The 26,931-nt window shown below is 50.2% G+C and overlaps 11 protein-coding genes across 12 annotated transcripts; 5 read left to right on the top strand and 6 right to left on the bottom strand.

Annotated features, from left to right (window-relative positions):
* Positions 1 to 2,805: 2,805 nt before the first annotated feature.
* Positions 2,806 to 4,600, top strand: PV06_03328. Of its 2 annotated transcripts, XM_016404102.1 has the most exons (5): positions 2,806 to 3,042; positions 3,111 to 3,182; positions 3,256 to 3,290; positions 3,393 to 3,470; positions 3,545 to 4,600. In XM_016404102.1, the coding sequence occupies exons 1-5, from the start codon at positions 3,029 to 3,031 to the stop codon at positions 4,099 to 4,101; spliced, it is 756 nt and encodes a 251-aa protein (XP_016265107.1). In that variant the 5' UTR covers positions 2,806 to 3,028; the 3' UTR covers positions 4,102 to 4,600. The 2 variants fall into 2 exon arrangements, with proteins under 2 accessions (XP_016265107.1, XP_016265106.1); XM_016404101.1 differs by having other exon boundaries at positions 3,111 to 3,290.
* On the bottom strand, positions 4,525 to 6,665 carry PV06_03329 (uncharacterized protein). Its single transcript, XM_016404103.1, has 4 exons — positions 6,453 to 6,665; positions 5,884 to 6,383; positions 5,581 to 5,811; positions 4,525 to 5,491 (listed from the first exon to the last, which is right to left on the bottom strand). The coding sequence occupies exons 2-4, from the start codon at positions 6,340 to 6,342 to the stop codon at positions 4,769 to 4,771; spliced, it is 1,413 nt and encodes a 470-aa protein (XP_016265108.1). The 5' UTR covers positions 6,343 to 6,383; positions 6,453 to 6,665; the 3' UTR covers positions 4,525 to 4,768.
* An 864-nt stretch (positions 6,666 to 7,529) lies between these two features.
* Positions 7,530 to 7,901, bottom strand: PV06_03330 (uncharacterized protein; the record flags this gene model as incomplete). The annotated part of the gene is made up of 1 exon (XM_016404104.1): positions 7,530 to 7,901. The coding sequence occupies one exon, from the start codon at positions 7,899 to 7,901 to the stop codon at positions 7,530 to 7,532; it is 372 nt and encodes a 123-aa protein (XP_016265109.1).
* Positions 7,902 to 9,002: 1,101 nt separating this feature from the next.
* PV06_03331 (uncharacterized protein) lies at positions 9,003 to 9,836 on the top strand. The gene is made up of 2 exons (XM_016404105.1): positions 9,003 to 9,336; positions 9,420 to 9,836. Exons 1-2 carry the CDS (start codon positions 9,096 to 9,098, stop codon positions 9,581 to 9,583), a joined length of 405 nt encoding a protein of 134 aa, XP_016265110.1. The 5' UTR covers positions 9,003 to 9,095; the 3' UTR covers positions 9,584 to 9,836.
* PV06_03332 (uncharacterized protein) lies at positions 9,646 to 10,644 on the bottom strand. The gene is made up of 3 exons (XM_016404106.1): positions 10,304 to 10,644; positions 10,128 to 10,223; positions 9,646 to 10,075 (listed from the first exon to the last, which is right to left on the bottom strand). The coding sequence occupies exons 1-3, from the start codon at positions 10,578 to 10,580 to the stop codon at positions 9,807 to 9,809; spliced, it is 642 nt and encodes a 213-aa protein (XP_016265111.1). The 5' UTR covers positions 10,581 to 10,644; the 3' UTR covers positions 9,646 to 9,806.
* Positions 10,645 to 11,780: 1,136 nt separating this feature from the next.
* Positions 11,781 to 12,399, top strand: PV06_03333 (uncharacterized protein; the record flags this gene model as incomplete). The annotated part of the gene is made up of 2 exons (XM_016404107.1): positions 11,781 to 11,823; positions 11,918 to 12,399. The coding sequence occupies 2 exons, from the start codon at positions 11,781 to 11,783 to the stop codon at positions 12,397 to 12,399; spliced, it is 525 nt and encodes a 174-aa protein (XP_016265112.1).
* Positions 12,400 to 12,888: 489 nt separating this feature from the next.
* On the bottom strand, positions 12,889 to 14,653 carry PV06_03334 (uncharacterized protein; the record flags this gene model as incomplete). Its single annotated transcript, XM_016404108.1, has 3 exons — positions 12,889 to 13,138; positions 13,216 to 13,654; positions 13,773 to 14,653. 3 exons carry the CDS (start codon positions 14,651 to 14,653, stop codon positions 13,058 to 13,060), a joined length of 1,401 nt encoding a protein of 466 aa, XP_016265113.1. The 3' UTR covers positions 12,889 to 13,057.
* A 1,856-nt stretch (positions 14,654 to 16,509) lies between these two features.
* PV06_03335 (uncharacterized protein) lies at positions 16,510 to 16,710 on the top strand (the record flags this gene model as incomplete). Its single annotated transcript, XM_016404109.1, has 1 exon — positions 16,510 to 16,710. The coding sequence occupies one exon, from the start codon at positions 16,510 to 16,512 to the stop codon at positions 16,708 to 16,710; it is 201 nt and encodes a 66-aa protein (XP_016265114.1).
* A 197-nt stretch (positions 16,711 to 16,907) lies between these two features.
* On the bottom strand, positions 16,908 to 17,291 carry PV06_03336 (uncharacterized protein; the record flags this gene model as incomplete). The annotated part of the gene is made up of 2 exons (XM_016404110.1): positions 16,908 to 17,059; positions 17,117 to 17,291. 2 exons carry the CDS (start codon positions 17,289 to 17,291, stop codon positions 16,908 to 16,910), a joined length of 327 nt encoding a protein of 108 aa, XP_016265115.1.
* A 3,509-nt stretch (positions 17,292 to 20,800) lies between these two features.
* On the bottom strand, positions 20,801 to 22,653 carry PV06_03337 (uncharacterized protein; the record flags this gene model as incomplete). Its single annotated transcript, XM_016404111.1, has 6 exons — positions 22,445 to 22,653; positions 22,365 to 22,386; positions 22,041 to 22,313; positions 21,802 to 21,996; positions 21,386 to 21,745; positions 20,801 to 21,331 (listed from the first exon to the last, which is right to left on the bottom strand). Exons 1-6 carry the CDS (start codon positions 22,645 to 22,647, stop codon positions 20,801 to 20,803), a joined length of 1,584 nt encoding a protein of 527 aa, XP_016265116.1. The 5' UTR covers positions 22,648 to 22,653.
* A 432-nt stretch (positions 22,654 to 23,085) lies between these two features.
* PV06_03338 (uncharacterized protein) lies at positions 23,086 to 25,500 on the top strand (the record flags this gene model as incomplete). The annotated part of the gene is made up of 6 exons (XM_016404112.1): positions 23,086 to 23,359; positions 23,410 to 23,584; positions 23,718 to 24,084; positions 24,143 to 24,367; positions 24,426 to 24,508; positions 24,592 to 25,500. Exons 1-6 carry the CDS (start codon positions 23,205 to 23,207, stop codon positions 25,498 to 25,500), a joined length of 1,914 nt encoding a protein of 637 aa, XP_016265117.1. The 5' UTR covers positions 23,086 to 23,204.
* Between the last annotated feature and the right edge of the window lie 1,431 nt (positions 25,501 to 26,931).

Genomic DNA, 26,931 nt, shown 5'->3' on the forward strand with positions numbered 1-26,931 from the left:
TTTTCGGCGTCTTCTGTTAGTGAGAACAAATCTGCACTGCATACCTGTTCCTTGACACCCAAAAAGAACCAAGAATCCCATGATGCATCTCTTGCGCATGTGTGGTAGTCTGAACAGATCCAACATGGACAGAGCTTCTAGTCGTTCGTGCAGAATCTGGCCCTGGAGTAGTTTAAACTCGTCCCGGATGGCGTCCTCGTTGTTGACGATGTTGTCGCTCGTCTCGGCGCGAACAGCCTTAAATGCCTGGTACGCATCCTCGACACGGTCGCGATCGATCAACCAGCGTGGACTCTCGGGCAAGAACAGCACACCGATGGCCAGGCATAAGGGTGGCAAACACTGAATAGCAAGAGGGAGGCGCCACTGCGCACCACTGGCGTTCACAAAGTAGAAACCCAAACCGACCCAGCTGGCAAGAGTGTAGCCCACGCAGATGAGCACACCGTGCATGCCGACGAGCAGACCTCGAATGCGCGGCGGCGACATTTCAGATTGGTAGAGAGGGACAAGACCGACGAGGGCGCCAATCCCGAAGCCGGTGATGAGACGCATGACGAGGAACATGCCGATGTGCACGGAACCGGCCTGCAAAGCGCCGCCGATGACCGTTACGATCGAGTACAAGAGCAGTGATTTGCGTCGTCCAATCCAGTCAGGAAACTTGATCATGGATAAAGATCCGAAGAGGCCACCGGCCTGGTAAAGGCCATTGATCGCGCCAATCAGTTGTGTGGCATTTGAACGAGTGTCGAGATCAAAGTAGGAAATGAAGGTTGGCTGCCCAAGAGTTGTCGCGATGATGCTGGAGCAGTACCCATAGGTCAAAGAGCCCAGGGCGACGAATAGCACGATGAAGAACCGGATCACAGACGGTGAGAAGGCCATATTGCGGACTGATGGGTGAGAACGTGCAAGCAGTGTCTTGAGGTTAATTTGGGGAAGTGAGCTTGGGATATAGGGCACGATCGTCCTCGACACTGCGTCTGCCGCAAGAGAGGTCGAGAAGAAACTCGTGAGAAAAATCTGGTGTTGGACAGACAGTCTGGATATAGCGGGCCAAAGTCAATTGGCCACACGGACTGGTGGGAATTTGAGAGGTCCCTGAAAGCGATGCGCGGTGCCATACCATTGGGACTTTGCACTCAACGACCCCATTGCGGGCGAATATTAGCTGTATAGCTTGAGTAAAAGTGGTCTGGTCCTTGTGGAGGAGTGCAAGTTGCAGATGACCTAGGGGAGGGTCGATAGAGTATGCCACCAATCAATTCGTGTGGTAACTTGTCATAGCCGAACCGTTGCGGAGATTTTTTTGGTGTCGTATCATAGCCTGGGTAGGGAAGTAGAAATATGGAGAGCATGGTCAAGGCTTCAGATCCGAAAGGATCGGCAGGATTGCCTTCAAGTGACACTTGCGACTGATACATAGATGGCCACTGTGTGGTGACAGTGCCGGTTCAGATGAAGGCGAAGAAGGCGTGTGAGTCGGAGCGAGGTGACGGTGGAACGATCCGGGTGATGTCCCCGTCCGAGAGACGATATGAAGGCGATTGTGGACCTTTGGGAGATGAGAGGAGATCAAGCATGTCCATAGCTTTCCAGCTGAAGAGGTTCTTGTCTTATTAAAAGTCGAGGATATAATGCTGCTGAGTGTACTCGAGCCCGAGCCAGGGAATTTGACAGGATTGTTCTTTATAAGACACGGACATTTGCAGCCTTGTTAACTCTCTACCTTTGCGGCTCGTGAGGCTCTGAACCAAAAGCCTGATTGGGGTATTCACGATTCAGAGCAGTACTCCCCTGCATGAATTCTGCCGTGCTGGTAATTGTATCATCAGCAGTCTTTGTCTATCTCGGCCGCGGCCTAGGCAGCTTCGGCGCCAACCTCACAGGACGCTCTGAGGGTTTCAGGACGATATATGTCATTGATAGCGTGGATGGTAGACTGGAACACGCCTCCAAACTGGGAGGCATCCCGCTTTTAAACTCGGCAAGCACGATATAGCTGGAGTCCCGAGACCTGACTAGTAGCCTCGTTCTTTGAGCTGTGGTTTTTCTATATTAAAGTCCACTGTTGACTGTTGACTCGTGGATTTTGAGCCTCCCTTGTGGGTTGGGCAGACGAGGCTTGCTTTTAGGTTGGCTTCCTCCATTCCTGTCGGCGGATAGCAGGATCTCGAGGAGTGTCAATGCATGATGTACTGGCTTTCACACACAATGAGCAGCCTGGCAGGAGTTTATTGCGACGTGCACTTCTTGTGGTGCCTGTCGCATGCGATAATGCTTTGATCCGACGTCCGGTATCATAAAGGCGCCTCCAATGAGTAACAGTTCCTCGGATAGTGTAGTCATTCCGAGTGCCTCGGTCACACCTGGGGAAGAAGAGCAGGGGGCCCTTTCACCCGTCGAGCTGATCTCTACGATCATTTATTGGTGGTTGTTCCGGGCTTGACAGTGGGGTCGAATCAGTCTTAGGGTATTCTCCTGCCAGGCCTGGAAGCCTCATCGCGCCATACCCTTGAGAGTGGCTTTTCTAGGGGCAAAAATCTGCTCATGATGAATGGACTTGGTTCCGAAACTGATAAAGATGTTATTGAAGGCGTAGATTGTATGGCATCACTGCCTGAGAAAGTGCAGCTATCCGAAGAACAAAACAAAGCGTCTGACTAAAAGCTTTCAATACATTTGACGATATTTTGGAGGATATTATTTTTGTCAGACGTGCATATTTTCTCTTTTGTTTTCCCCTGACACTGATGCCCGATGATCGACCCGCAACTGCGGACGATTCGTTGCCGCCGAAAATCAACAATTGCGCAGCAACAGAAACAAGCAACACTATCTATCTTCATCCTCACTGTCCAGTGTTGCATTCAACCACCTGAACTGCCCACTTGCTACGATTAACTTCTGACTTGACCTCGGTCGCCCCTCAAGTCACACGTCTATAGAGTCTCTGAACGAACCTCGCTCGTATCACCTACCCACCTCTCGCGCCCAGCAAAACAACCCCTCGAATTCCCTCGCCATGGGTGAATCCAGGTGAGCAAGAAGTCACATGGCAGACAAAGCAATAAAAGTCACCATCCACTGATCGATGTATTTTGCAGACAAGAACTACTGGCCTGGCTGAATGGTCTGCTTCAACTCAACATCACAAAAGTTGAACAATGTGGCACGGGGTATGTTGTTGACCAAAGGCAACTCTCACACATCTACGAGGGCCACCACTAATTGCCGCCTGATTCTTGAAAGTGCTGCCTTTTGTCAATTGTTCGACTCGATCTTTAGTACGTCTTCCCCAATACCCTCCACGGCGGCAATGCCGTACCTCCTGTGATGGAGCCAAAAAACAACACGAACGAGAAAGTACTGATTTTGAACCATCACAGTGGACCTGCCAATGGGCCGAGTAAAGTTCAATGTCAACACGGAATATGCCTACATACAAAACTTCAAGGTATTACAGAGTAGGTGAAATCCAGGATCGTACCACTTTGGTCACCTTGTTTCTACACAACTAACAACCCGGGGTTACTACTAGACTGCTTCACGAGACACGGAATCGATCGCACCGTACCCGTCGAACAGCTTATCAAGTGCAAGATGCAAGACAACCTTGAATTCTTACAATGGTCAAAGAGATTTTGGGACCAATACTTTCCGGGACATGACTACGATGCGGTGGCTCGAAGGAAGGCCTCCGGCACCGCAGGTGCTGCTCCCGCTGCTGTTGCCCCTGCTGCTTCCTCGCGGGTGAGCACGGGCGCGAGTACCACGAGAAAGACCGGCGCGACCCCCATCAACAGAGCCGGCCCACGCGCTCTCAGTGCGGCCGGTGGCTCATCGGCGGCGCTGAAACAAGAAAACGACCAACTCAAGGAAGCTATCGGCGGTCTCGAGAAAGAACGGGATTTCTATTTTAGCAAACTTCGCGACATTGAACTCCTCCTCCAGACGGCCGTCGAGCAAGACCCGAGCCTGGAGGCCGACGAAAATGGTCTGATCAAACAGATCCAGACCATTCTCTATAGCACAGAGGAAGGGTTCGAGATTCCTGACCTAGAAGCCAACGGGGCAGAAGAGCCGGAGACTTTTTAAAGTGACGGTGACGGTGACGGTGACGGTAGCACAGCGGTTAGAGCAGGGTCAGGAATGAAATCTCACGAACATTGATGCAAAAAGAAAAAGGAAAGAAATCCGACGGCGACCGGGGGAGCTGCGCCTTTCTTGTCTTCTCAGCGGGCACACACATACGTATTGTATACGTTCTGGGAAGTAGTGAGAAAGACGGGAGAAACAAAGAACCAGAATCCTTGCAGGGAGGCGAATCAAAACAAAATGGCTTTTTTGGAAGCGGGCAGACTTTTGTTGTAGTATGCATTACACCAGGATGGATCTTCTACACTACTTGACCAAGGGGTGGTGGTAGTCAGAAAGCAGAAGCGAGAAGAGGCGACAGGTTGGCATGCTGCAATGCAGCCAGTAATCATTTTCTCTTTTTCCTTAGAGCAGGAAAAGAGACATGAGATGATACCCTATGATGCTTCCTATGGTAGAGGCTTTTGTTTTGGTCATTCTCTCTCTTCTATTTCTCTTTTAAGTTTCGGGCTCTGTCGCCCCCATGGTTTTCAAATTGCAGGTTGAACTCTCTCTCTCGTGGCTGCTTCAATGATGGAGGAGAAAAAACAGATACATGTCCCTCCGAGCGTGATACTGCATACAATACATCGACCGAGCATATCAGCAGAAATATAATGTGGTTATATCACAATCCACACATGCCAACACCCGAAGACGTGGCTCCTCGTGTTCCTCCTCGGACAAGTTGAAGCAGACTGTTCGCAGCCTCGCCCTTGATGACACTACTGGTGAGCCCCCGGGGTCGAAGGTGGCTGTTTTGGAGCGCTACGTCTTCTTCGTTTTGATTGTTGTGTCCGTGATCTGTTCTCGTCCCGCTCCTCCTCGAAAGGAGCTCGGGCGTCTTTGGCGGTGCTTGCTCGGAATGATCGTCGCTTCTCGGATCCCTATGCTCGTGCTTGATGCGCACCTCGTCGTCCAGATCTTCATCTTCGGCTTCGGATGTTGATGCTGCTGGAGGACTGCTTGGGATATCTTCTTCGGCCGGTTGGCTGTGGCTGTCTCCCTCCATGTCTTCTGCCCACCGTGCTGAGAAAGCCGTGGGTGCGATGGTCGGCACTGCTAGACTCCGCAGAGGTCGTACTGGAGGTTTGGACTTCATGGTCGCTCTAGCGCGCGCGATGGCAACTCGTGATTCTGGACTGATGGCGGACACAGGATGTCGATGGACGGAACTTGGCCGTAGAGTCGACGAAGACCCTGCTCTCGGAGATGACGACGACATTGCGGGTATCTCTGGCGACGATGGTGCGTGTTTGGGCACTGTGAGTTGCCAGAAGGGTTTGGATATTTGGTTCGTTTGAATCTTGTAGATGGCTAGTTGTAATCGCGTCCGGAGTGTTTCTGCTTTCTAAGAGTCCCTGTTAGTTCCAGTTTCCATCTCGAGCCGCGTAATACAAAGAGAGGTGGGTGAGACGAGATTGGAAGACAAATACTTACTTCGAGCAGCATCTCCTTTCGTGTATCTCCTTCGGGTTTGGGCGGTTGAGCTCGAGGTTCTGTCGTGTCATGCTCCTCCAGCATTTGCATCTCGTCACTTTGAGAAGAAAAGTTGTTTTCAAAGTCAATCAGGCTCGACATGCTGAGGCTGGCTTGGGATGGTTCCTGGTTGAACGTAGGGCGAACAAGTGCTACCATCTGAGATGTACTCTGTGTGAATGACACGGCGTGCTACGCATCCGAAAAGACTCAGTATCCATACAACACACGAGATTGTAAATGTTTGGTGGTATCCTTCCTTACCATCTTGTCCAAGGTCTGCTGGCTCGGTTCGTCGTGGATCTGGAATTCGGATTCCAGTTGAGCAGATTCTTCTTCTTGCGATGCTTGACATGACGTGAGAGTGGTGTTAGACATCGACTTGTGCTGGGTGGCAGCCATCGGAGACTGAGATGCGTCTCGGTGCTCTGATAGTGGTCCATCGCTACTCAAGATGTCGGTATGCTGTGACAAGAACAGTTGAGAGTTGTTCGTCTGCTGCTGCTGAGAGTCTTCCGCCTCTTCGTTGTTGTTGCATGTTTCGACAATCTTTCGCTTCTGTCCGGCTCGAGGACTGATGGGAGATGCGAAGCGCTTCAACGATCGAGGACTGAGGGTGGTACCTTCTACCAGGCTTGTCTTTGTTGCCTTTGTCGGGGATAACAGCGCGTTGGGATCTTTTTCGCCCAGCACACGACGCGTGGGCGACGTTACAGTACTCATTTCCTGAAGCGATTGGGATCTGGAGAGAATGAGACAGGCTCCTGTTATGGTCATGTATTAGTACAAACGTCAAAATCTGCAAGCACGTCGTGGTGGTCGTCGACACTGACCTAAACAAAAGTATTCGGGGCTCGAGGGATATTCTAGGTAAAAGCCGGACACGACAACCCTGGCGATAGGCTGAACGAGGGACCGAGGAAGCAAAACAGAAGGAGGAAAAAGGACCCAGACAGTACAAGAACGCAGATGTGCACCTTCTATATGCAACAATGAGAAAACGAACACGCGAAACTTGCAGGACCAAAGAATGAAGTCGCGGTAACACGTACAAGCGGACACACGGACGCAATGGCCAGCCTCGTGTGTTTTTTTAATTGTTGTTGCTCTTACGGGCCCGCAAATCGCCTCGGCTCCCTGCAGATTTCGCATCTCTAGCGACTCACGTCCAGTGGATGCCCTGGAATTGACGCGGGGAAGAGCACTGACTGATCAATTGAGTCTTTAGATCTGAATGCTCGTACTCTGTAGTAGAAAATAGTATCAGATCTACTCGTACTGAATGTTCAAAGATCGCAATTCAGAGGCCGTCACAACAAATGAAGGGCATCTCATCCCCCATCTCGAATGAAGACTCTGATAACAACGTTCGATCACGTACAGTACGCCCTGATCCAAATTGCACCATGAGATTTGTTGCGGCTTTTATTAACTCCATACGCACTTCACGCTACCTACCCGCTTTTTGGCGCCAGGCGTGCGGCATGTTCTGCTGGTCCCTGAACGTGGACGCGGATAAATGGGGCCACTTCAGGGTCCTAGCGGGTGCAGTAGGGGCCCTCGACTTGGGTTATTGATGTATGTAATAACAGGGTGACTGAGGATGTCCCATTGGAAAGAGATGAAGGTTTCGGATATCCATCCGTAGCTGTGCCAGTCTCATAACTTCTAACCCCTATATTCTTTTCCAGAAGTCTCAGTATGTACACATGATTCCAAGTCATCGAGCTATAGATCCGAACTCCATGCATGCTATGCCTTATTTTGCGACAAGACAAATTTAAATCCTGCTCCTTCGCTCACTCCGCCTTTACATGTGCTGGTGAAGGTACCCGTCGGACAGACCGCCTGCGCCGCCCGGACACATCTCTCCCAGCGACCTTTGCTGACATTCAACGTCGCCCCTTGGGTTACGGGGGTAAGTGTGAATTTAGACGTGCCCGAAGCACCCACCGTCGTTGCAGGTTGCCTTCGCATTTCTGTATAGACCCGGCTATGCCACCACATATCGAGAGTACAGCCACATTGGTATCGTGAGAGACAAGGGAAACGGTCGGGTCGTCGCACGTCGTACCCGTCACGTCGTTGGGGTCTACCGATGTGCTCGCCGGAGAACGAGGTTGGACAACATATGGTTCGGCGTTGCGATTGTGAAATACGCTGCTCGCCACCGTTGGGTGGGCGTCGCCTGGAACTGCAGCGTTCGGCCATATGGGTGAAGAAGACCCGGTAGAGGTGAGTAGGAGGAGGGTGAGGGAGAGATCCGAAAACGAGAAGATCATTGTGAAAGTCTTGTTGTGTATGTTGGTTGGTTCGAGCAAATGGTCAGGTGTCGGGGCGCTGATGGTTATTTTCTGAATGGGCTTAAAGGGTGATGGAAAACAGCAGCATGTCAAAGGTTCTTATAAGTGTCCAGACATTTTGATCTTGAAGCGAAGACACCGCATCCGAAGTCCCCCTACTTTTCAAGATGAATCCGTAGTCGCAAACATAGGCCAAACGCCGGCCTGCTCTCGAGGAACCCATCGAGATAATCTTGCCCGAGCGATACCCACGTGGGTTTCGCGTGATGTGCATTTAGTTAAACAGAACGACTTACCGTGTGCTTCAGACAAGTCGGCGTTCTTGAAACACTCTCACAAGATTCAGTCGTCTCAAAGGTAGAGTGGTGAGGCGTTGCATGTTCCAAATAGGATGCTAATCTTGTGGTGGGCAAGGCTGAAACCGTAAGGTACCTGTAGGCGAGCTACCTAGATATTTACCCACGTAAAATGGTTCCAGGGAAGGAGAAAAGTTGTTCGAGTCTTTTTTTGAACGTTCCTTTCTTTGTGAATTTCCAAAAATGCATGCGCTTTAGGCGAGCGATCGCTGTTGTCTTTATTTCGGCAGTCACTTCAGCCAAACCTGAGTGTCCGGGAAACGACCGTGGTCTCTTACCGTTAGGTCGACCACTTCACGCTCATGGGCCATCTCATCCAACGTACTCTGGTCAACGTTCGCATAAACATCACGTCCTTCAATCATACATAGCACTACATGTGGCTACTTGATACGAGGTACAAGCTATGGCTGCACAATGCAGGCGGCAAGTGCATCTTCGCCAATGGTGTGATGTTGAGGCGTGTTGCTGCCTGGCCCGACATCCCCAATCGAGACACGAAGAAGACGCGATCACACGTGACGACTCTCATCCCAGCAATCATGCCACATCGCAGTCCAATGAAAGAACTCAAGCACAGCAAATGTGAGTCAGGTAATAATACGAAGAGAAGGTTCACCAATCTCTGCGGGGCTTTGAAGTCTTGACTCTTTCATATGCCAAGATGGGTTGGTAAGAAGCTGCAAGCATAAGAAGTCTCGAGATTCCCCCACCTCAATCCATCGTTTTTGGCATTGATCTCTTCCCACTACCATAAAGATATATACAGTGAATAAGCTCTTGCTTCCTTGATAAAAAGGCTAGTGTTCTCTTCAACATGTCACCGATCGACCACATCACCATACCTTGTGCGGCCAGCAAAGTCGACGCCGAGGTTGCATTCTTCATCAAAGCCTTCGCACACATGGGTGTCAAGGAGGTGATGCGGCCTTTCCCCGACTATGTTGGCCTCGGAGACACGTCTCCCTGGCTTTGGATATCAGGCTTGAACGAGAAATTTGAGCCTATCGCAGATGATGTACATATTCAATCGATGCACGTGGCGGTTACGGCCAAAGGTATGTATTCATGCTCTCTCCCCTCTTCCCTTTGGCCTATTATTTGTTTTCTTGCGCGATCATCTTATTGAGATTTTGCGCAGATCGAGCCCAAGTCAACGCGTTCCACGAGGCGGCTCTCCAGGCTGGCGGGAAAGATCACGGAGCTCCGGGTATCAGGAAAGAATATCATCCCGATTATTATGGGGCGTTTGCCATTAGCCCCGCGGGACACAACATTGAAGCAGTGACGCAGGTGCCGGAGTGAGATGGGAAAACGAGGCCATTGCAGGGTGATCTCGGCGCCTTATGTGGCAAAGGAGGGTTGAAGAGAATTAAGGCCATGTTCTTTGTAATGGCTTTAGCTGATAGCACGTAGGAAAATCGTGTGAAAAGACATCCCGGGATGTGTTCCCAATTCCGAGATCAACCCCTCTCGCAACCAATGCACAACTGATAAGCAAGCTTTCTACCTTTCCATTCACCTAAAATCATTTGAAGAAGCTGCTAGACTCGGCGCCACTCGTCTTCCCTTCTTGATAGGTGGCACTGAGTCGATCATACAGCTGCTTCACCCGCTGAAGCTCGCCGTTGAGCTTCGCCTTGGCCGACTCATCCTCAATTGAGCCAATAAGGTCTGCTAACGATTGCGCAGTGAAGAATTTGTTTGTACGGTTGTACAACGGTCTGGCGGCGAGTGTCTCCGGGGTGTCTTCAGGTGATGGTACCTGGTAGACAGATTGCAAAATATCGATGTCGTCTACTCGAGGTCAGCATCAGTTGCCACAGTATTCTAGGGAGCCTATGCTCACAAGGAATGGCAAAGAGATCTCTGCTGTCTTCATAGGTGAACATGTAATAAAACTCGTTGAAACCGGACCATGTTATGCCACTCAGACATAATGAACCTGCAAAGGAGATTCGTGTCAGTAAGGATGTAAGGAGGTAATTGAGACAGGCCTGGGTTGCGCAAGCTAGAGGGACTCACAAGGCTCATGGGTCGCGAAGAAAATACAATCTTTGGTCTCGGGGCGGCCGTCTTTGGGGAGCTTGAAAAACTGCTGGATACAGTTGATTTCTCCGTGCAACAAAGGCGACTCCCGCTCGTTGTTGGTCTCTGCTATAACTGTCGAAAGTGAGGCTTTGTCGAGGATGGCGGCACCAAAGAGCTTCGAGCCTTGCGACACTTGTTTAGCCGTGAGAGGAACGATGGAGTTTTCGGTTGCGGCGAGCAATGCTGTGGCGATCTCCTGGGCCCTCGACATCTCGTGCTTCTTCTCTACACTCGACTAAGGTTTACCTCGCAATACGCCGGGCGATGAAGTCCAGTAGAGTCCTTTTAGGTCGAAACAAGTTTATCATCCAGACTTGAATTGTTATTTTTATAGTTTCTCTTCTCGGTCAATGTCGGCGAGGAACCAATCAGCATTCTCTTGTGGACATTTTGGAGGTGTAGGAGTTCGCCGATGAGCGGAAAATAGTTGGCGACTGATTTAATGAGGCTGATAAAAAGAATTTCTTTCACCACTTCGACGGCCTTGATCTTGTATCTTTTGCATCTTGACTGTTGACTTGATGATGATTGTTGAGTGTGCGTCGGATTCTGCACGTACTTCAAAAGAAAATACTTTGTGCAACAATTCATCATGACGTGCAATAATGTCCTTGGGTGATCCTCGAACAAACATTTCGAGACTGAAGAAGATGCAGCCGATAAGACGACGTTGTTTCTTGAAGTGGTGATAGTTGCACAGATCGAATCATCTCGTTCAACAAAGATTGCAACACAATTGTGCGCCTTCCACAAGCTCTTCAAGCCTGAGTTTATGGCGATTTTACAAGAACGTTCCATCCTCTGCGGTCATTTCCCCAAGTCTTCTGTCCATCCATCATCCTTAGCTGCATCCCATCATCATCATCATCGAGGAGACCTCTGTGCCTTTTTCAGCATGAATCTTTACGCCTAAGATCGCTCTCGATGGCTGTGTGTTCAGCTCATATGACGGAACATTGATTTCCCTGCCCATGTTCTTTTCACAATGTTTGACCGCTGTACACCGTTGGTGTTGCTGCTAACTTGGTTCTTGTCGATTATTCGATTAACACTTTCCTCGACCCCTGATGATATTCAAAGTCTTCCGGCTTGTGCTGTCTGATACACACTTGATATTGGATAGGATATCTTTGCTGACTGCCTCTAGCAAGGGACATGCGCCAACAATATCCTCAACTGCTACGCGGGCGCTCAAGGCACCTTTCCGCAATGTGTCAACTCCACGCAACCTCAAATGTACTCTTGCACCAAACAAAAGTGTTCTTGTAATGACTTTCTTGCTGTAAAGAATTGGGTATATGCATATGGAATGAGTGAGTACATTCTCAAGACACCTCTCCGAGTCCCGTTGACAAGTTTGTCGTTGCACAGACTATCTGATTAGCACCCTATGGGCGTCACCAGCCTCATCATGCTCTACATCCGCTTCCCAGAGCATAGTCATTGGCCCTCCAGTAAGCACAGGTCCTTCTCAGACCACGTCTACCTCTGCTACAACAAGTCCTACCTCGTCACATGTGGGAAATCAGACTGCCTTCTCACAACCAGGAACGACTCAATTTGCTATCTCCACGGTATTTGTCTCTATCAATGTCTCTCTCTCATCCGAACAAGCCTCTTCGACAACATATTCATCTGTTGATCAGTCTTCTACTCCTAAACCCTCAGCTACAGCACGTCCCACGGGTTTGTCGACTAATGCGAAGATTGGGATTGGAATAGGGGCCGGAGTGGGAGGAGGTGGCTTGCTTGCGTTCACAATAGCATACTCTATTATGAAATGCCAAAGAAAGAAAAAGGATGCCGGAGATGGTCCTGTGGGAGGTCTAGGAGCACGGCAGCAACAGCTGCCTGGATCAACAGGACAACAGGACTCCGTTCGATGCAGACTCGATCAAGCCGAACTGCCCGCATCCGAACTTGGTCGTCACAGATCGTCGATATTTTCAGAGTTGGAAGGCAGTCCGGTACAAACTCCATCGAGGAAGAACAGAACAACTGGCGAGTTATCTCCTGATACCACCGAGTAAATAAGGTACATAGTATTTAAGGGGTAACTCCGCTGCTGGTGAGCTTTTCAAGTTTTTTTCAACTACACCGAGGGCTGTCTAGAGGTTAGAGCTGGACCAGTGATCTTTATAATCATTGACCTCACAGGGGCTGCCCCGGAGATTTTGTGCTTTAAACATCGCCGAGACTCCGCGATAGTCCAGCCGAAGAACGCTACTCCTCCACACCTTCCACCCCTTCTGCTCCTCTTTGCTTGCTGTTCCCTGACGATCCATGTGATACTGAGAAAATCAACAACCTTGGACGTCGAACCGAGGACGATATGATCAAGATTTTGAATAGGTCGATGACGAGTAACGTGTGTTCCACTCACGTAGCTGACATAACCATGAATCTGCCACGGGATTTCTTTTTGAACATCTGTCGTTCAGCCAGCGGAAGAATTCGACTAGAGATGCAAGGTGTTTTGAAAACCTGCACTCTGTGACAAGGAAAGAGAACGTTTTCTCCTTTAAACTATAGGTACAGTAGTAGCAAGATTGCGTATAGCTTAGATGGAGCATGTTCAGGTATAGTCATGGTCCGGGCATTGGACAAAACACCAGGCCGGGTTAATTCCAATGCAAGAAATCTTCTTCTGTGGTCGCCGTGATCTCCGCTTGTCGTCGCACTCGTTCTTCATAGTCGACTCTGAACGAATTCTCCGTCTTGATCTTGAGCTTGGTTCCTTAGGCAAGGAGGGGGCCAATACTGATCGACCTATTGAGTTGTCCAAAAAAAACCAACGTCAGTCACTTCTCAAGCATTGGAAAGTCAAATCGACAAAAACAACTCACATCCTTTTCGGCCTGATAGCCCAACAGTTTCGGGGCGAGTCCCGAATCTCTCCAGGCCAAAGCCTCACCTTCCTCCATGGCCACCATGGCCCGGTCCCGCTCTCGCTGTTCCGGGCCGTCGTGCAGGTGGTAGAGGTATTGTTGCAGGTTGCCGCGTTTGACGATCATGGCCGTCCGGTCCTTGCGGCACTTTTCGTAAATGTCGAGGAGTTGTCTTTTGACCTTCGGAGAGGATTTCGGGTCGGGCGCCCGAGAGAACAACTCCCCCAGGACGGCGGCGTCTTCCAGACACATACCGGCACCTGAAGCGAGGTAAGGTAGGGTGGCGTGCACGGCGTCACCCAACATGGTGAAAGCTCCAGAAGGGTGGGACCAGGGTTCGTCGCTGACTCGGATCTGGAGACGCCACTTGTAGACGGATTCGCAAAGTGCCAGGAGTCTGGAAATGATTGATTTTTTTTGTTAGTAATCTTCCCTTTTAACGACTGTGGTGCCCTTTTTCAAGAAACACCAAGAAAAAAGACTATGCGAGTAGAAACCAATATCGGAAAGCTCACTTTGGTATTCTTGGATCCCAATCTTTAAACAATGCACGCATCTCCTCGACGTTACCTTCGAGAGTGTTGGCACCACCGACCGGCATGTCGTCAGGTACCAGGAGGACCATGTTCAACAACTTGCCTCCACGCAGCACATAATTGACGGCGTGGGCGTCGGGACCCAGCCAGTAATTCACCTGCGGGTTCGTGACAAAGGGCCTCAACTCCGGGTCGGTGAGCATGTGCTCGGTCGGGATGAGAAGTCTGTAAGCCAGATCGCCAGTGGGCGTTGGAGGGTCGGCACGGGAAAGGAGAACTTCTCGAAGACATGAGTTGATTCCGTCGGCGCCGATCACGAGATCAGCCACGTACTCGACGCCAGAGTCGAGAATTACTGTGGCTGTTGCGGCATTGTCGCTGTCGCCGTTGTTGTCGGATGATGATATCCTCACGTCCACGACTCGCGATTGCACTTTGATGTCCGCTCCGAGTTCGACGGCCCGTTCGAGCAAGACTTTGTGCAGATTCGCGCGGTGAAAGTCCCAGTAAAACGTACCGGGAAAGGGACGGGCGCTCTCGGCAAAGTCCATGGACGAGATGATGTTGCCTTTCCATCCTAGGATGTTGATCTGCGAAGGTTTGGTGGCGTGCTGCTCGAGACGTTCCCGAAGGCCCCAGGACTGTACGACCCTCGAGCTGTTGGGAAGGAGTTGGATGCCCGCTCCCACCTCGGCTATCTCGGCCGCGGCTTCGAGGATCGTGACCTTGTGGCCCGCGAGGAGGAGTGAGATGGCAGCGCCGACGCCTCCCAGACCGGCGCCCACGACGATGATGTCGAGTTGAGTCGAAGGGTCTCGCTTTAGTTGAGTTTTGACCGGGATGGGGTTTGATGAGTCCATGGCGGCGGGTGAGTCAACGTCACTTGCTGTTGACCAATCACACTCTCTCAGGTCTCGTGCTGTGGTGATATATTGCTGGGTCGAATCTGATATTGTCCAAACTGGTGATTGAATCCGTTTAATGATGTTGCGCTGGATCGACGTCGTCGATATCACACGCCAATATCACCTTTCCTCGTCTTACGGTTCACAGAAGGATATCGCCTTTGTTGCAATGTTGTACACGGTGAGCTCCTAAACTTGGGAAGCAGTGTTCTTTCTGTACTTGAACTGATCTGGCCAGGCTTGGTCTCACGAAAGGACCGGACCAACAAAAGACTTGGCTTCGATGATCGCTATCACCGATTTACAATGAATTTGGTTGGAGCGATCTCTCGCGGACGGACTTCTCCTGAACTTGTTGTTATATGTACTTGTCGTACGGTATCGGCACATGTGCCACCCAGTGTGGTTTGACAAGTCAACTTCGTGACGAAGAGTATCTGACGTTCACCTGTTGTTCGAAATTGTCATTGTTTGCTTGGGCGGAAATACAACCTATGTGGATAGGGGGCAGGTGATACTGGATTCTCAAGCCACAGTGTTGGACCATTACTGCAATGCCTGAACGGATCATTGATTGTCATGACTTGTGTTGAGGATAACACATGTTAGTTGGGAATGGGGGGTTGTACGCAGATGCAGGTTGGTCCATTAGATTGTTGTACGAATATCGAGCCCTCAAGTCTGGGATTAGTTGGGCTCACATTGGGATCAATCAAGCGCGATGGCTAAACGATCATCGTCGTCGTCGTTGTCCCGTAGATACTCAAAGGTGGGGGAATTACGAGTTCTCCGCTTTGAAGATGGGGAGGAGTCGCTTGGGTCGTGGCTGACCTTCGAGATCCAACACACACGCAGCTATGACGGGATTGATGATAGTGATGATTGACGTGAGTATTGAAATGAAATTCGATTTGACAGTGCACAAACTAGGATGTTGACACGTTGAAGGAGGAAGTTGGTGAGAATATACAAATATGTGAAGTCGATACCATGTCACGTGGACATTTGGATGCCATTCTGTGACCATTGTCGAAGGACTTCATTTGACACGGGAGTGCTAAGGGGATATTAGGCTATATAGGCTTCGAAGCGTATATAGAGTCAGACCAGAGCTCTTCGTAACAATATAATCACGTGTTTAAAAGCGTTTGTACTAATATATCTCGATATAGACTTCATATTCCTGCGCACGTACGCTAACTAAAGCCTTAGTTATAGTTGACTGAATCACTAGGTGTCGTGACCCATTCACCGGGATTCCATTACTAGCTATAAGAAAAGACCTAAAGCCGGACCTTATGTTGTTGTCAGAGCTGGTAAAGGGTTATGTTCACATGAGCATAGAAATGAGAATGTGGAGTCAGAGATTGTGACACCCATCTGCAGGTATCTACAGTATCTCGGTATCTACTCCCACGTGCAAACCATAGCTTCCCTCTCTTGGCCCAATACTTCTGTGAATACAAAGTATCACTAGTTTTACTGCCTGTTCTCCCGATCTCCTGCACAGCTACTCCTAGACTCGAAAGCGAGCCCGGGTTGTTCACAGTGCAGTTGGCCAAAGGGGAGCCGCTGTAGTATTGTCCTACATGGGATCGTGTCCGCGGAATTCCGAGTGAGCAGCTTATTAGACGCAGGTACTCCACTGGAGATCCCGGGCGTAATGTATCTGTGAAGTCACCTTCTACAGCCGATGATGAAGCCATGCGCGAGTACATGCCGCACGAGCGACCCGTTTGTAGTGTGGGCCGACTCTAGATTGTCATTGAAGGTGAAACGACAAGAAGCAACGTTCTTCTACTACTCGGAACATGGGCTCGGTATCCCAACAAGACTTCATGGCACGTCTGGCAGGGCGTCTCGTCAACGAATATCCTACCGACCAGCGCGACCAAATGAATGAACGCTACCGCTTCGTGGAGAGATTATTCGGGGAGAATGGCGACGCATTCATCTATCGGCGGTCAGGTTTCCACCAAGGTAAGACAGCGCTTGTACAACCTAGTCCATGATGCGGAAAAGCGCTTGTCAACGACATCGTTGGTGCTCAGTGTACATGCTCAAGCGTCGCAGTCTTCAAATTCTCAAGCAGTCAGATGGTCGCTCTACTTGTCTAGACGTTGCGACCCACCGGTACCTATACCTAGCTGCACTCAACGCGGCACACATCAATATCATAACTTGTAGCAATTGTGACACTAGGTAGGCACTACTTGGTGAACATGCTCAACGACGGTAGTAACATGTCATCTGGAACACGCACGGCGATGTCTGCTTTGACCGCGATCCTCTCGGCAAAAGCTCCGTCTTCGTGCTGCAACTTGTTGGCGCCCTGTGCGAAGCCCCAGATCCGGTCGCCGACTTTCCACTACTTCGAATAGCCACTGCCAGTCTCAGCGACGACTCCAGCGAAGTCACACCCTGAAAGCGTTCCTTGCTCCTCGTTGAGGTAGTCGATGTGTTTCCAGTCCGTCGGGTTGAGCGCCACCGCTTTTAAGTCCACCAAAACATAGCCAGATCGTGGTTGGGGGTAAGGTCGGTCGTGCTCCAGGACGGCTTTGCCTGGTTCTCCTTGTAGCACAATCTCTTTCATGGCTAAGTGCCTAGGAGATTTATTTCTTGAAATAATTTAGACTGAATCTTTGCATTTGGACTGACTGATTAATTGACTGGTTGACTGACTGATTGGATCACTGATCCACGCTATTCTGGTCATCAATCATGCGAACAAGAACTTCGAGACAAAAGGTGTATCTGAATATTTCCCCAACCCAAACCAGTCAATCAGTTATGATCATAACCCTTATTAATTCCGCAATAGTAATGAGCATATGACAGCAATCATTTCGAATGGACGCACCTACCTATGCGCGCATTTATGATATTCGCCAGAGCAATCCGCGGTATTTCCAAGGTGGAAAGTTTTCCACCTTTTGATTATGTCATCAAAGATGATTCGAGTTGTAGTCAAACGAGTAATACTGTGTATATCGTGGTAATAGCTATATCACTTCCTAGAAGCACCTCACACCCTCAGTTTCGAGGAGGTTGTTTCAGAATCTCCCCAGCTGGAGCAGGCATCATGGCGCCCTCTGGAGCAGCATTCTTCTTCTTGAACTCATCACACATTTGCTCCATCGTTACCCACTCGACGCCCTCGTGCTTGTTGATGTGTTCAATTATCCTGCATTGAAGTTCAGCATTGGCTCCTAGACTGTGATATCCGAAAATGGAACGTACCTTTCATGCATAAGGACCACATGGGGTCGACCGGAGACGTCGGGGTGGATAGTCATCGGGAATACAAATTCGTCGAATTCACGGTAGTAGTAATCGAAGTGATCCTACCGGCCAATAAATATACGCGAACCGTCAATCGTCGTGACAGGGATGGGCACAATCTAGGCCTCCCTGGAAGAAGAGAACATACCTTCCAAATATCCTCAATGTCGCGGGGATTAACCCACCCATGGCTATTGGCCGAATTCTTCATCTGTAAGGGGCCCCCCAAGGCGGTCAGAAAATTCAAGCATGCTAGAGCCAGGAAGCGGATAGCCCTGCTAGAAGGATGGAAAAAGACATACAAACATCATTGGTGGTAGGTCATCAATGTACCATGATCCGGGGATCTCGACCAGTCCCGTCATTTTACCTTTGATGAGGGGCTTCATCCACTCGACTGCCTTCTTGGAGTAGTCGATTTTGGTCCACGTGTCGCCCGTCCGGAGCCAGTACATCTGGCAGTCCTCGTGGCCCATACTGTGGTCGTACTCGATGCCGTAGCTCAACAAGAGCTCCGTCCCAGCCTCGCTGACCTCCCACCACGGCGCCACACTACCTCGTGGAGGCTTGCCGCAGAAGTCGGTGAGGAGGCGGAAAGTCTTGTCCAGGACGTCTTGCTGCTGCTCAAAAGTCATGTCGCTAGGGTTCTCGTGCGAGTAGCCGTGCAGACCAATCTCGTGGCCCGCGTCGCGCACCATGGCGCATTCCTCGGGAAAGGTCTCGAGCGAATGACCCGGGATGAACCACGTCGCTTTGATCTTGTACTTGTCGAAAAGCTTAAGGAGACGTCTTGTGCCATGGGTGCCGGCAAACAAACCTGTCGGAGTGCACCATCAGTACATGCTCATTCGTGTACATGGCTGAAAGATGTTGACAATTCACCTCTGCTGATGTCACTGGTAGAGTCTTCTCCGCCATATGAACCAAGCCAGCCAGCGACGGCATCAATGTCAACGCCGTAGCCGACGAGAACACGCTTCTTGCCCATTTTTCTCTTCGGCGGTGTCGAATGGTGGTTCTTGTTCTGGAACAAATCGTTACTGCTTGTCAAAGCAAAGTCGATGATCCGTCTGACGTATGATGACTTTCAAGTATAACCGATATGCCTGTTTTGCTGAAGCTGGCGACGAGCACTGAAACCTCACCTCAACGATAAGAAAGCCCCGGAAGCGACTGATGTCCGATTGACGCGCCTCATTGGTGGGATTTTTATTAGCCAACTGGTTACACATTGCGGGCGGAAAGTGGACGGTCAATTGCATTCGTCAGATAAGAAGCCCGCCGTTGACATGGGCTTGAAGCACAGGAATGTCGTTGGAGTGGGTATCGAGTGACAAATGGATTGGGAGCAATTAGGAAGGTCAACGGATTTGGGCGCCACCATGTTTTCAACTGACACTCGGCATCGCATGAAATCAATCACATAATCATCATCCTTGGTGAATGTTGGAGTGACACCTACGGGGTAAGTGATCCAGGTGTTTAGCGGCTGGCTAATGCCGTACGAAGGCCCCGTAGTTCCCCCTACTAGACATCGGGTACGTTCCTCTCAAGAATGGGGACTCGACGACACGTCCAGTCCTGAGCATCGAAAATGAGTGTTTTGTGAGAGGCTTCTTTGGAATAATCCTAGGATCTACTACGTATCTTCGACATTTTCGTACCATCTGTTAACACCGTGCACAACAACGAGACCCCTGGGAGACAGCCTTGCACGTGATTCCAAAATGAGCAGAGTAAGCCCCCATGTACAACCCCCCCTGGAATCCCTAGTCATTTTGAGCTCACACTACGCCTAGTTCTCCTTGAAAGGCCGCACAGCGCTTGTAACTGGTGGTGCACGAGGCTGTGGTCTTGCATTCGCCGAAGGTCTGGCGGAAGCCGGTGCAGATGTCGCCATCTTCGACGTGATCGACCCTGTCGAAGGCTTCTTCGAGATTGAGAAGACTTTTGGCGTCAAGACCAAGCACTACAAGTCAGTGATATCCATGATGAAAATGATGATGATGATGCTGTAAATCTTCGACGAGAAAAATTTACTGACAGAAGGATAGGGTCGATGTCAGCAGTATTGAAAGCCTTGAAAAGGGTTTCGCCGCATTCAAGGCCGACTTTGGTGGCAAGTTGGACATTTGCGTGCCTTGTGCCGGTATCAATAAGAATCTAGCGTTCTTGGAGACTTCTTTTGAGCAACACCATCAGCTATTGAGTGTCAATGTCATGGGTGTCTACCACACGGCACAGATGGCCGCTAAGCAAATGATTGAGAACAAGACGAAATGTGGCAGCATCATCATGGTCGCCAGTATAGCCAGCTACATGGCCATCCGGAGCCAGATGAGTAGTGCCTATTGTGGTACCAAAGGTGCTGTGAGAGCCATGTGTCCAGCCATTGCAGCTGAAATGGTTCCATATGTGAGTTTGAGACATTCACTATCCGTCGTATCGAAGAAGGGCTGACAAGTTTGCAAAAGGGTATCAGAGTCAACACGATATCTCCCGGCTACGTAAAGACGGAAATGACTGCTCCGGTATGTCGATGGGAGACCTAATGCCGAACCGAGCTTTGGACAAACTAACAAGCAATCTAGTTTCCTCATTTATTGGAGAGTTGGAAGGATGAGATCATGAATAGAAGAGTCGCACAACCTGATGATATCAGAGGTGCTTGCGTGTTTTTGGCCAGTGACGCTAGCTTGTACATGACAGGTCAGGATGTATGTGTCGATGGTGGTGTTACCAAATGGTAGATGAATCATGGATCAATTGTAGGCAATGAAACCATCATATTGAGACAGGAAAAGGCACACGGCTTCTTATTCAAGTCTTCACGAGCTTGTCTATCACAGCTGCAACACCTAGGACTTTCTCTTCTTCGAACCGACGACCCACTATTTGCAAACCGATGGGATGACCATCCATCGTCTCGGGATCATAAAGCTTCCAGTTCCACGCGTCGTACTCATTCCGAGGCTCATAGCCGGGTACCGATGGATCTTGAGACGCCTCGACGTGTCCCGCTGGGAATGACAACGCGGGATAATCCAAGAAATTCCACACCTTCGTGTAGCCCACCCATTTGCACGTCCGGTGTGGTACCGCTGGGTGAGGCATGGTGGGCATGAGGACGACGTCAACGGGGCGGTCTGATCCAGGCGCAGTTGCTGTACTCCACTTGTCGTTGTAAGCTTGCTGTGCAGCAAGTTTCCGTTTGTTCAACTGCCAGTAATCGTAAACCGAGATGGCTTGGCCTCGATTGATCAAAGCCTCGACGTGAGGGATGAAAGGCTCCCCACCAGCCTGAACATCTCTACGGATGTCTTCACCTCCATCCGCTGTGTAGAAGAGGTCCTGAGAGTAGAGGTGAGAAGCAATAGACAAAGGGGGCGCATGGCGCTCACGTACCATAATCTCAATGCATTCCTTGTGACCAGCGCAATTCCATTGTACAAGCTCGTGACCTGCAGCTTTCAACTTGGTCTCAACCTCCTTCAAGACTCGCTCGATGGGAGGATGAACCTTCACTACACCGTCGTCGACTAGCACGCCGATGGTCAGGGGCCTTGTTTGAACCTCTTCGTAGAGATCCTTCCTCCACGGAATAGGTGTCACCTTGGGATCGAGTATCCAAGGTTTGGCATCAATGGCACATTGCATGACGGTCACTAGGGATGACAGACTTCTAGTCATGGGGCCTATGGATGAGGGTACATGTTCTTGTCCCTCTGTCGATACCGGTACACCCATATATGGAAGTCTAGAGCTCTGGCAGTTGTCAGAAAAAAATTATTCCGACGGCTGTGGGTAGTCCCATTGCTTACCGTAGGCTTCAGACCCCATAAACCATTCATATGCGATGGGATACGGATGGAACCACCGATATCTGTACCCCAGCCTATCATTGATGCATGAAGGGCGAGCAGGACCCCTTCACCTCCAGTCGATCCTCCCGGGGTGAAAGCAGGATTACGGGGGTTAGTCGTCAGTCCCCATAGTGGACTCTCGGTTTCACACCACTATAAAAGTTAGTAAAATCTTCCACGGAGTGTCCAGTACGCACCATTATACTCTGGGGAAGATTCGTCTTTGCTAAAATGATTGCGCCCAAGGATCTAAGGATCTGAACAATTGCAGCATCCTTCGAGGCTGGCTTAAAGGCTCTCCCAACATAACCTAGCGTTGAATCCGCCCCTTTGACATCAAATTGGTCTTTGAGTGTGACAGGTACACCATGTAAAGGACCTATCAGACCACCGTGTTGTCGATAATAGTCGTCAAGTTTACTGGCCTCTACAAGTGCATCTCCGAAGAACACTTCGGTCAAGCAATTGTTCTGTCCGAGAGTCAGTGAGGCTCAAGATCGACATATCCAAAATCCAATGACCTTTTGATGTACTTCCGCTATTCTAAGTCAAGAGTGTCAGCGTGCGCAGCTCACGATGGAAGGGTTCGTGACTTCACCACCTTCGGATATAGTTGGCCGTCACATCGTGCGCAGTGATTTTCCCCGTTGCCAGTAACGCTGTCAGCTCATCGACATTATCGATATTCAAGACCGTATCCGCAACAGCGCGCTCTCCATTAATGGTGGTCAAGTATGGTTCGACCAGTTTTTCTCGAATTTCGCGCTTCTCCTTCACCACCTCTTGCCACGGCCTGGACAACATCTCGGTGATTTCCGACGTAGAGAAGATGTGAGGCTACAGCAAGGGATACCTTCTCACGATATCCTGTTCACGCGTCGACACTGGCCACAGCCTCGTGATTCTTGCTGGCCTGCTGAATGTCAGACAACGTTCAATATGCCATACCCATAGCACTGAACAAGGCTGAGAGCAGGGTTGGTGGTATGATTGGTTCGTGGTGATGTCCGCCCTTATCGGTTACTTACTAATTGTCACTCTCGGCTTGATGCCCGATTCTTTTCCCCTCCATCCTCTCTCTCCGCTCCGAGTTGGTGGTGGTGGCTCGTACACATCTTGAGAAGAGTGGGGGGTGCAACAACGTCCAGAACCATTGTACGAGGTATAGCAATGCAAAGTCCCTGTCACCGATTAAGCAGTCAGTCCACCCCCGGCAGTATACTTAGGGGCTCATCGCATGTTCCAATCAGAGAGTCACCTGACGAGGCCGTCTCAAACCCCCCTGGCAGCAGGCCCACGTTTGCAAGGCTCGCTCATAAACAGCCGATATCCGACGAAGATCAAACCCTTGACAACAGCTAATGAAGCGAACTCGTTCTCAAGTCTCGCCGACAATGTCTCCCGGCGCAAACAATGAAGGCTTTGACGCCCACGTCAACGGTCACACCAATGGGATTGATGGCAATGTGGAAAACGCCGTCATTGTTGGTGCTGGTCCTGCCGGGTTGATGCTGGGGTAAGGACTTGAACCATCAGTCATTACTCGAATTACTTACAATGTGATAGGGCAAATTTGGCACGATATGGTATCAAGTCCAGGATCGTGGACGACAGGGACGATAAGACGTCGACTGGAAGAGCAGATGGGTTGCAGCCAAAGACCATCGAGACATTCAAGCAATTACGCTTAGCAGATCCCTTGTTGCAGAAGGGTGTCAAGATTTACGATATATGTTTCTGGGTGAGTAAATTTGAATTTTCTTTGTTCCAACACTTGCTCGAATTGGCGTTGAGTCTTTGGGGAGATGGAAATACTGTCTGCAATTCATTCATGGTTGTATCGCGCAGAAATGCTGATTGATCTGCCTTATCAGAGTTCATCAACTACAAAACCTCTCCACCGAACCAGAAGAGAAGTCCACTATCCTTCTGACCTTGATGTGAAAGATCCATTCATCCTCCTTGTGCATCAAGGAATGGTCGAGGATATTTTCATCGAGGACATGAAGGAAAGGGGCATCGAAGTTACCCGAAGCTCACCTTTCCAACGTTACGTGGCAACTCAAGATCCTCAAGCGCCCATTGAAGCCATCTGCCAGGACAACAAGACTGGGTCGAGTCGATCATTCAAGACCAAGTACCTTGTTGGTTGTGACGGCGCCCACTCCAATGTTCGGAGAAGCATTGCAGGTGCACAAATGATTGGCGAGAGCAGCAACTCGAAATGGGGTGTGCTTGATGGTAGGTTCATGGCTAAATAGCAGACTCTCGATGGGCGAGTTACTGATCAACTCGATAGGTGTCATCGAGACCGACTTCCCAGACTTGTGGAGCAAGGTCGTAATCCACTCAGAAACTGAAGGGACCGTTCTTTGCATTCCACGAGAACGAAACATGACGAGGCTGTACATTGAGCTTGACCGTAATTTACAAGACAGTGTTCCCACTGAAGCGACCCAAGACTTTGTCATGAATCAAGCTCGAAAGATTCTGGCACCTTTCTCAGTGGAGTGGACCAGTGTTGGTAAGTTACCAATAGTTCCGACAAATCAACAAGTAAAGCACTAACCATGCCCCAATAGAATGGTTCAGTGTCTACAAAGTCGGACAGCGGGTAGCTAGCACGTTCTCGGCGGAGAACGACAGAGTCTTTATCACTGGTGATGTGAGAACTTCTCCCCTCTTTCCCCTTTTATCTCCTGGCTGGACCGACCGAGCAAGGGGGTTTTTTAACACGCTATTGTCTAGGCCGGTCACACTCATTCCCCCAAAGCCGCTCAAGGTATGAACACGTCGATGCACGACACCTTCAACCTCGGATGGAAACTTAACCTCGCCATTCGCGGCCTTGCCACCCCGGACCTTTTGTCCACGTACCAGCACGAACGACGCAAGATCGCCCAAGACCTGATCAACTTCGACTTTGAACACGCCGCCGCCTTTGCCGATGGCGACTCCAAGGCTCTGGCGGACAACTTTGCTACCAACGTCGGCTTCATCTCCGGAGTCGGCGTCAAGTACGGAGCCAACGTGCTCAATTACCCGGAGAAGCTGCCCCGTGGGGTTCTTCGCGCGGGTGAACTCATGGCTCCCGCCCAAGTGACTCGCTATATCGACGCCAACCCCGTCGACGTCCAACTCGACATCCCCATGCTGGGCCAATTCCGTGTGTACTTTTTCGTCCCCGACGTTCACACGGCCAAGACGTTCTTGGATTCCGTATGTTGCTACGTCTCCTCGACCAATTCTGTTCTCGGTCGCGCGACAGCTGCAGCTGCCAAGTCTCATGCGCAGCTCAACCTCCCCCCGGTCGAGTCGGACAACTTCATCCAACCCGGGCGCTACACGGCGACGTCGCACCTTTTCACATTCGCCACGGTGACGGGGATGCAAAAGTCGAGTGTCGAGATTGCGGACTTGCCTCCCCTCTTGCAGAAGAGCAGGTGGACGTTCTACATGGACGATCTGAAGGATCAAAAGACTGGAAAATCGTGCACCGAAAAGTGGCTCGGTCCCGTCGCGGCAGATGAGATTGCAATCGTCAACATCAGACCTGATGGCTATGTGGGCAGTGTTGGACGCTTCAACGGTAATGGTGATGGTGCGGATGCTTCAGAATGGCTAGACGCGTATTATGGTGGATTCTTAAGGGCATGATGATGTCTTTATATAGATTCTATCTCTTAGAATTCTGTTTATGAAGATGATAAATATGGGGATCTCATGGCAATGTTAGACATCATGTGCATTAGTGGCGTCGTTGAAGATTTTTATATGAGCAACGAAGACCCCAAAAAATCCTTTAAGCCTTCGATGGGATAGTTTTCTTCGGACGTTCGTTGGTTGTCAAGAACATTTGAATTACTAAACTATAGACGGGAATTATCCAGTGACTACTCCGGATCATACTGCTATCGCAGTTGGCCCCGACGAGACCGTTGCGGTGGCCGGCGTTGTCGTCTTTTTGAACGCCTCGGCAGCACCATAACTCTTCTTGTAACTTCCACCCACGATGCCTTCGACAGAGTCGGGAGGATATTTGGCCGGCTCTCCCTCCTTGCGACAGTTGGGGAGGCACTCGATCTTATAATCCGGGTTGCCGCTGTAGAAAAAGGGGATCGAGTACCGCTCTTTACCACTCTTGTTGATGACACGGTGGGTGTTGCTCACGTAGAGGTCGTTGGACCACCTCTGGAACATGTCTCCGAGGTTAACCACGTACGCACCCTTGACTGGGACGACATCGAGCCATTCGTTGGTGCTCTTTTCGTAGACCTGAAGGCCATCCACCTCGTCCTGCATGAGCAACGTGACGGACCCGAAATCCGTGTGCGCGCCGATACCTCGAGAAATCTTCTCGTCAGAGTCCGGCGGCTGAGGCGGGTAGTGAAGGAACCTCAACGTCGCGACGGCGTCGGTGGTGAAGTCCTTGAAGAATCGGGGGTCGAGGTCGAGCGTCTGCGCGATGACCACGAGAACGTCCCGAGCGAGGGCGTGCATGGCGTTGTAGTAAGACATGCAAGTCGACTTGAACTCGTCGACGTCCTCCATCGTCTCGGGCCAAAAGTTAGGACCGCTGTTGAGTCGCTTGTGGATGAAGTAAGGGTGGTCCGTAGGGATCTCTTCCCCAATGTAGAAACCCTCCTTGAGGTCCGGGGCAGTACCGGCCTCGAGAATCTGAGATCCTATCTTTTCGTACCCTCTGTTCCACGTGTTTTTCTCTGAAAAGACAAGAGATCAATCGACAATGTTCAAACCAGGCAAGAGTGGTGATTGTTTTTTACCTTTTAGCACGAGCTCCTTTTCCGCTTGAGGCATTGAAAAGAATCTCTTTACACATTTGAGAACTCCTTCTTGAAGTTCGGTGGGAACATTGTGGCCGACAATCTGGAAGAAGCCATTGTGGAGGCAACACTTTCTGACTTGAGCAATCAATTTTGCTTTGGCCTCTTCATCTTTGCCGTAGAAGGCTTTAGCTTCCAAGTTAGTAACCCTGAGGTATCATGGGAGAAATTGAGTACATTGACTTACGCGAAAAATCCAGGATAGGGGGTGCCTCGGCGATGGTCATTTTGCTATTGTGCCTGG

This window comes from Exophiala oligosperma (assembly GCF_000835515.1).
Source record: "Exophiala oligosperma strain CBS 72588 unplaced genomic scaffold supercont1.3, whole genome shotgun sequence".
Taxonomy (NCBI): domain Eukaryota; kingdom Fungi; phylum Ascomycota; class Eurotiomycetes; order Chaetothyriales; family Herpotrichiellaceae; genus Exophiala; species Exophiala oligosperma.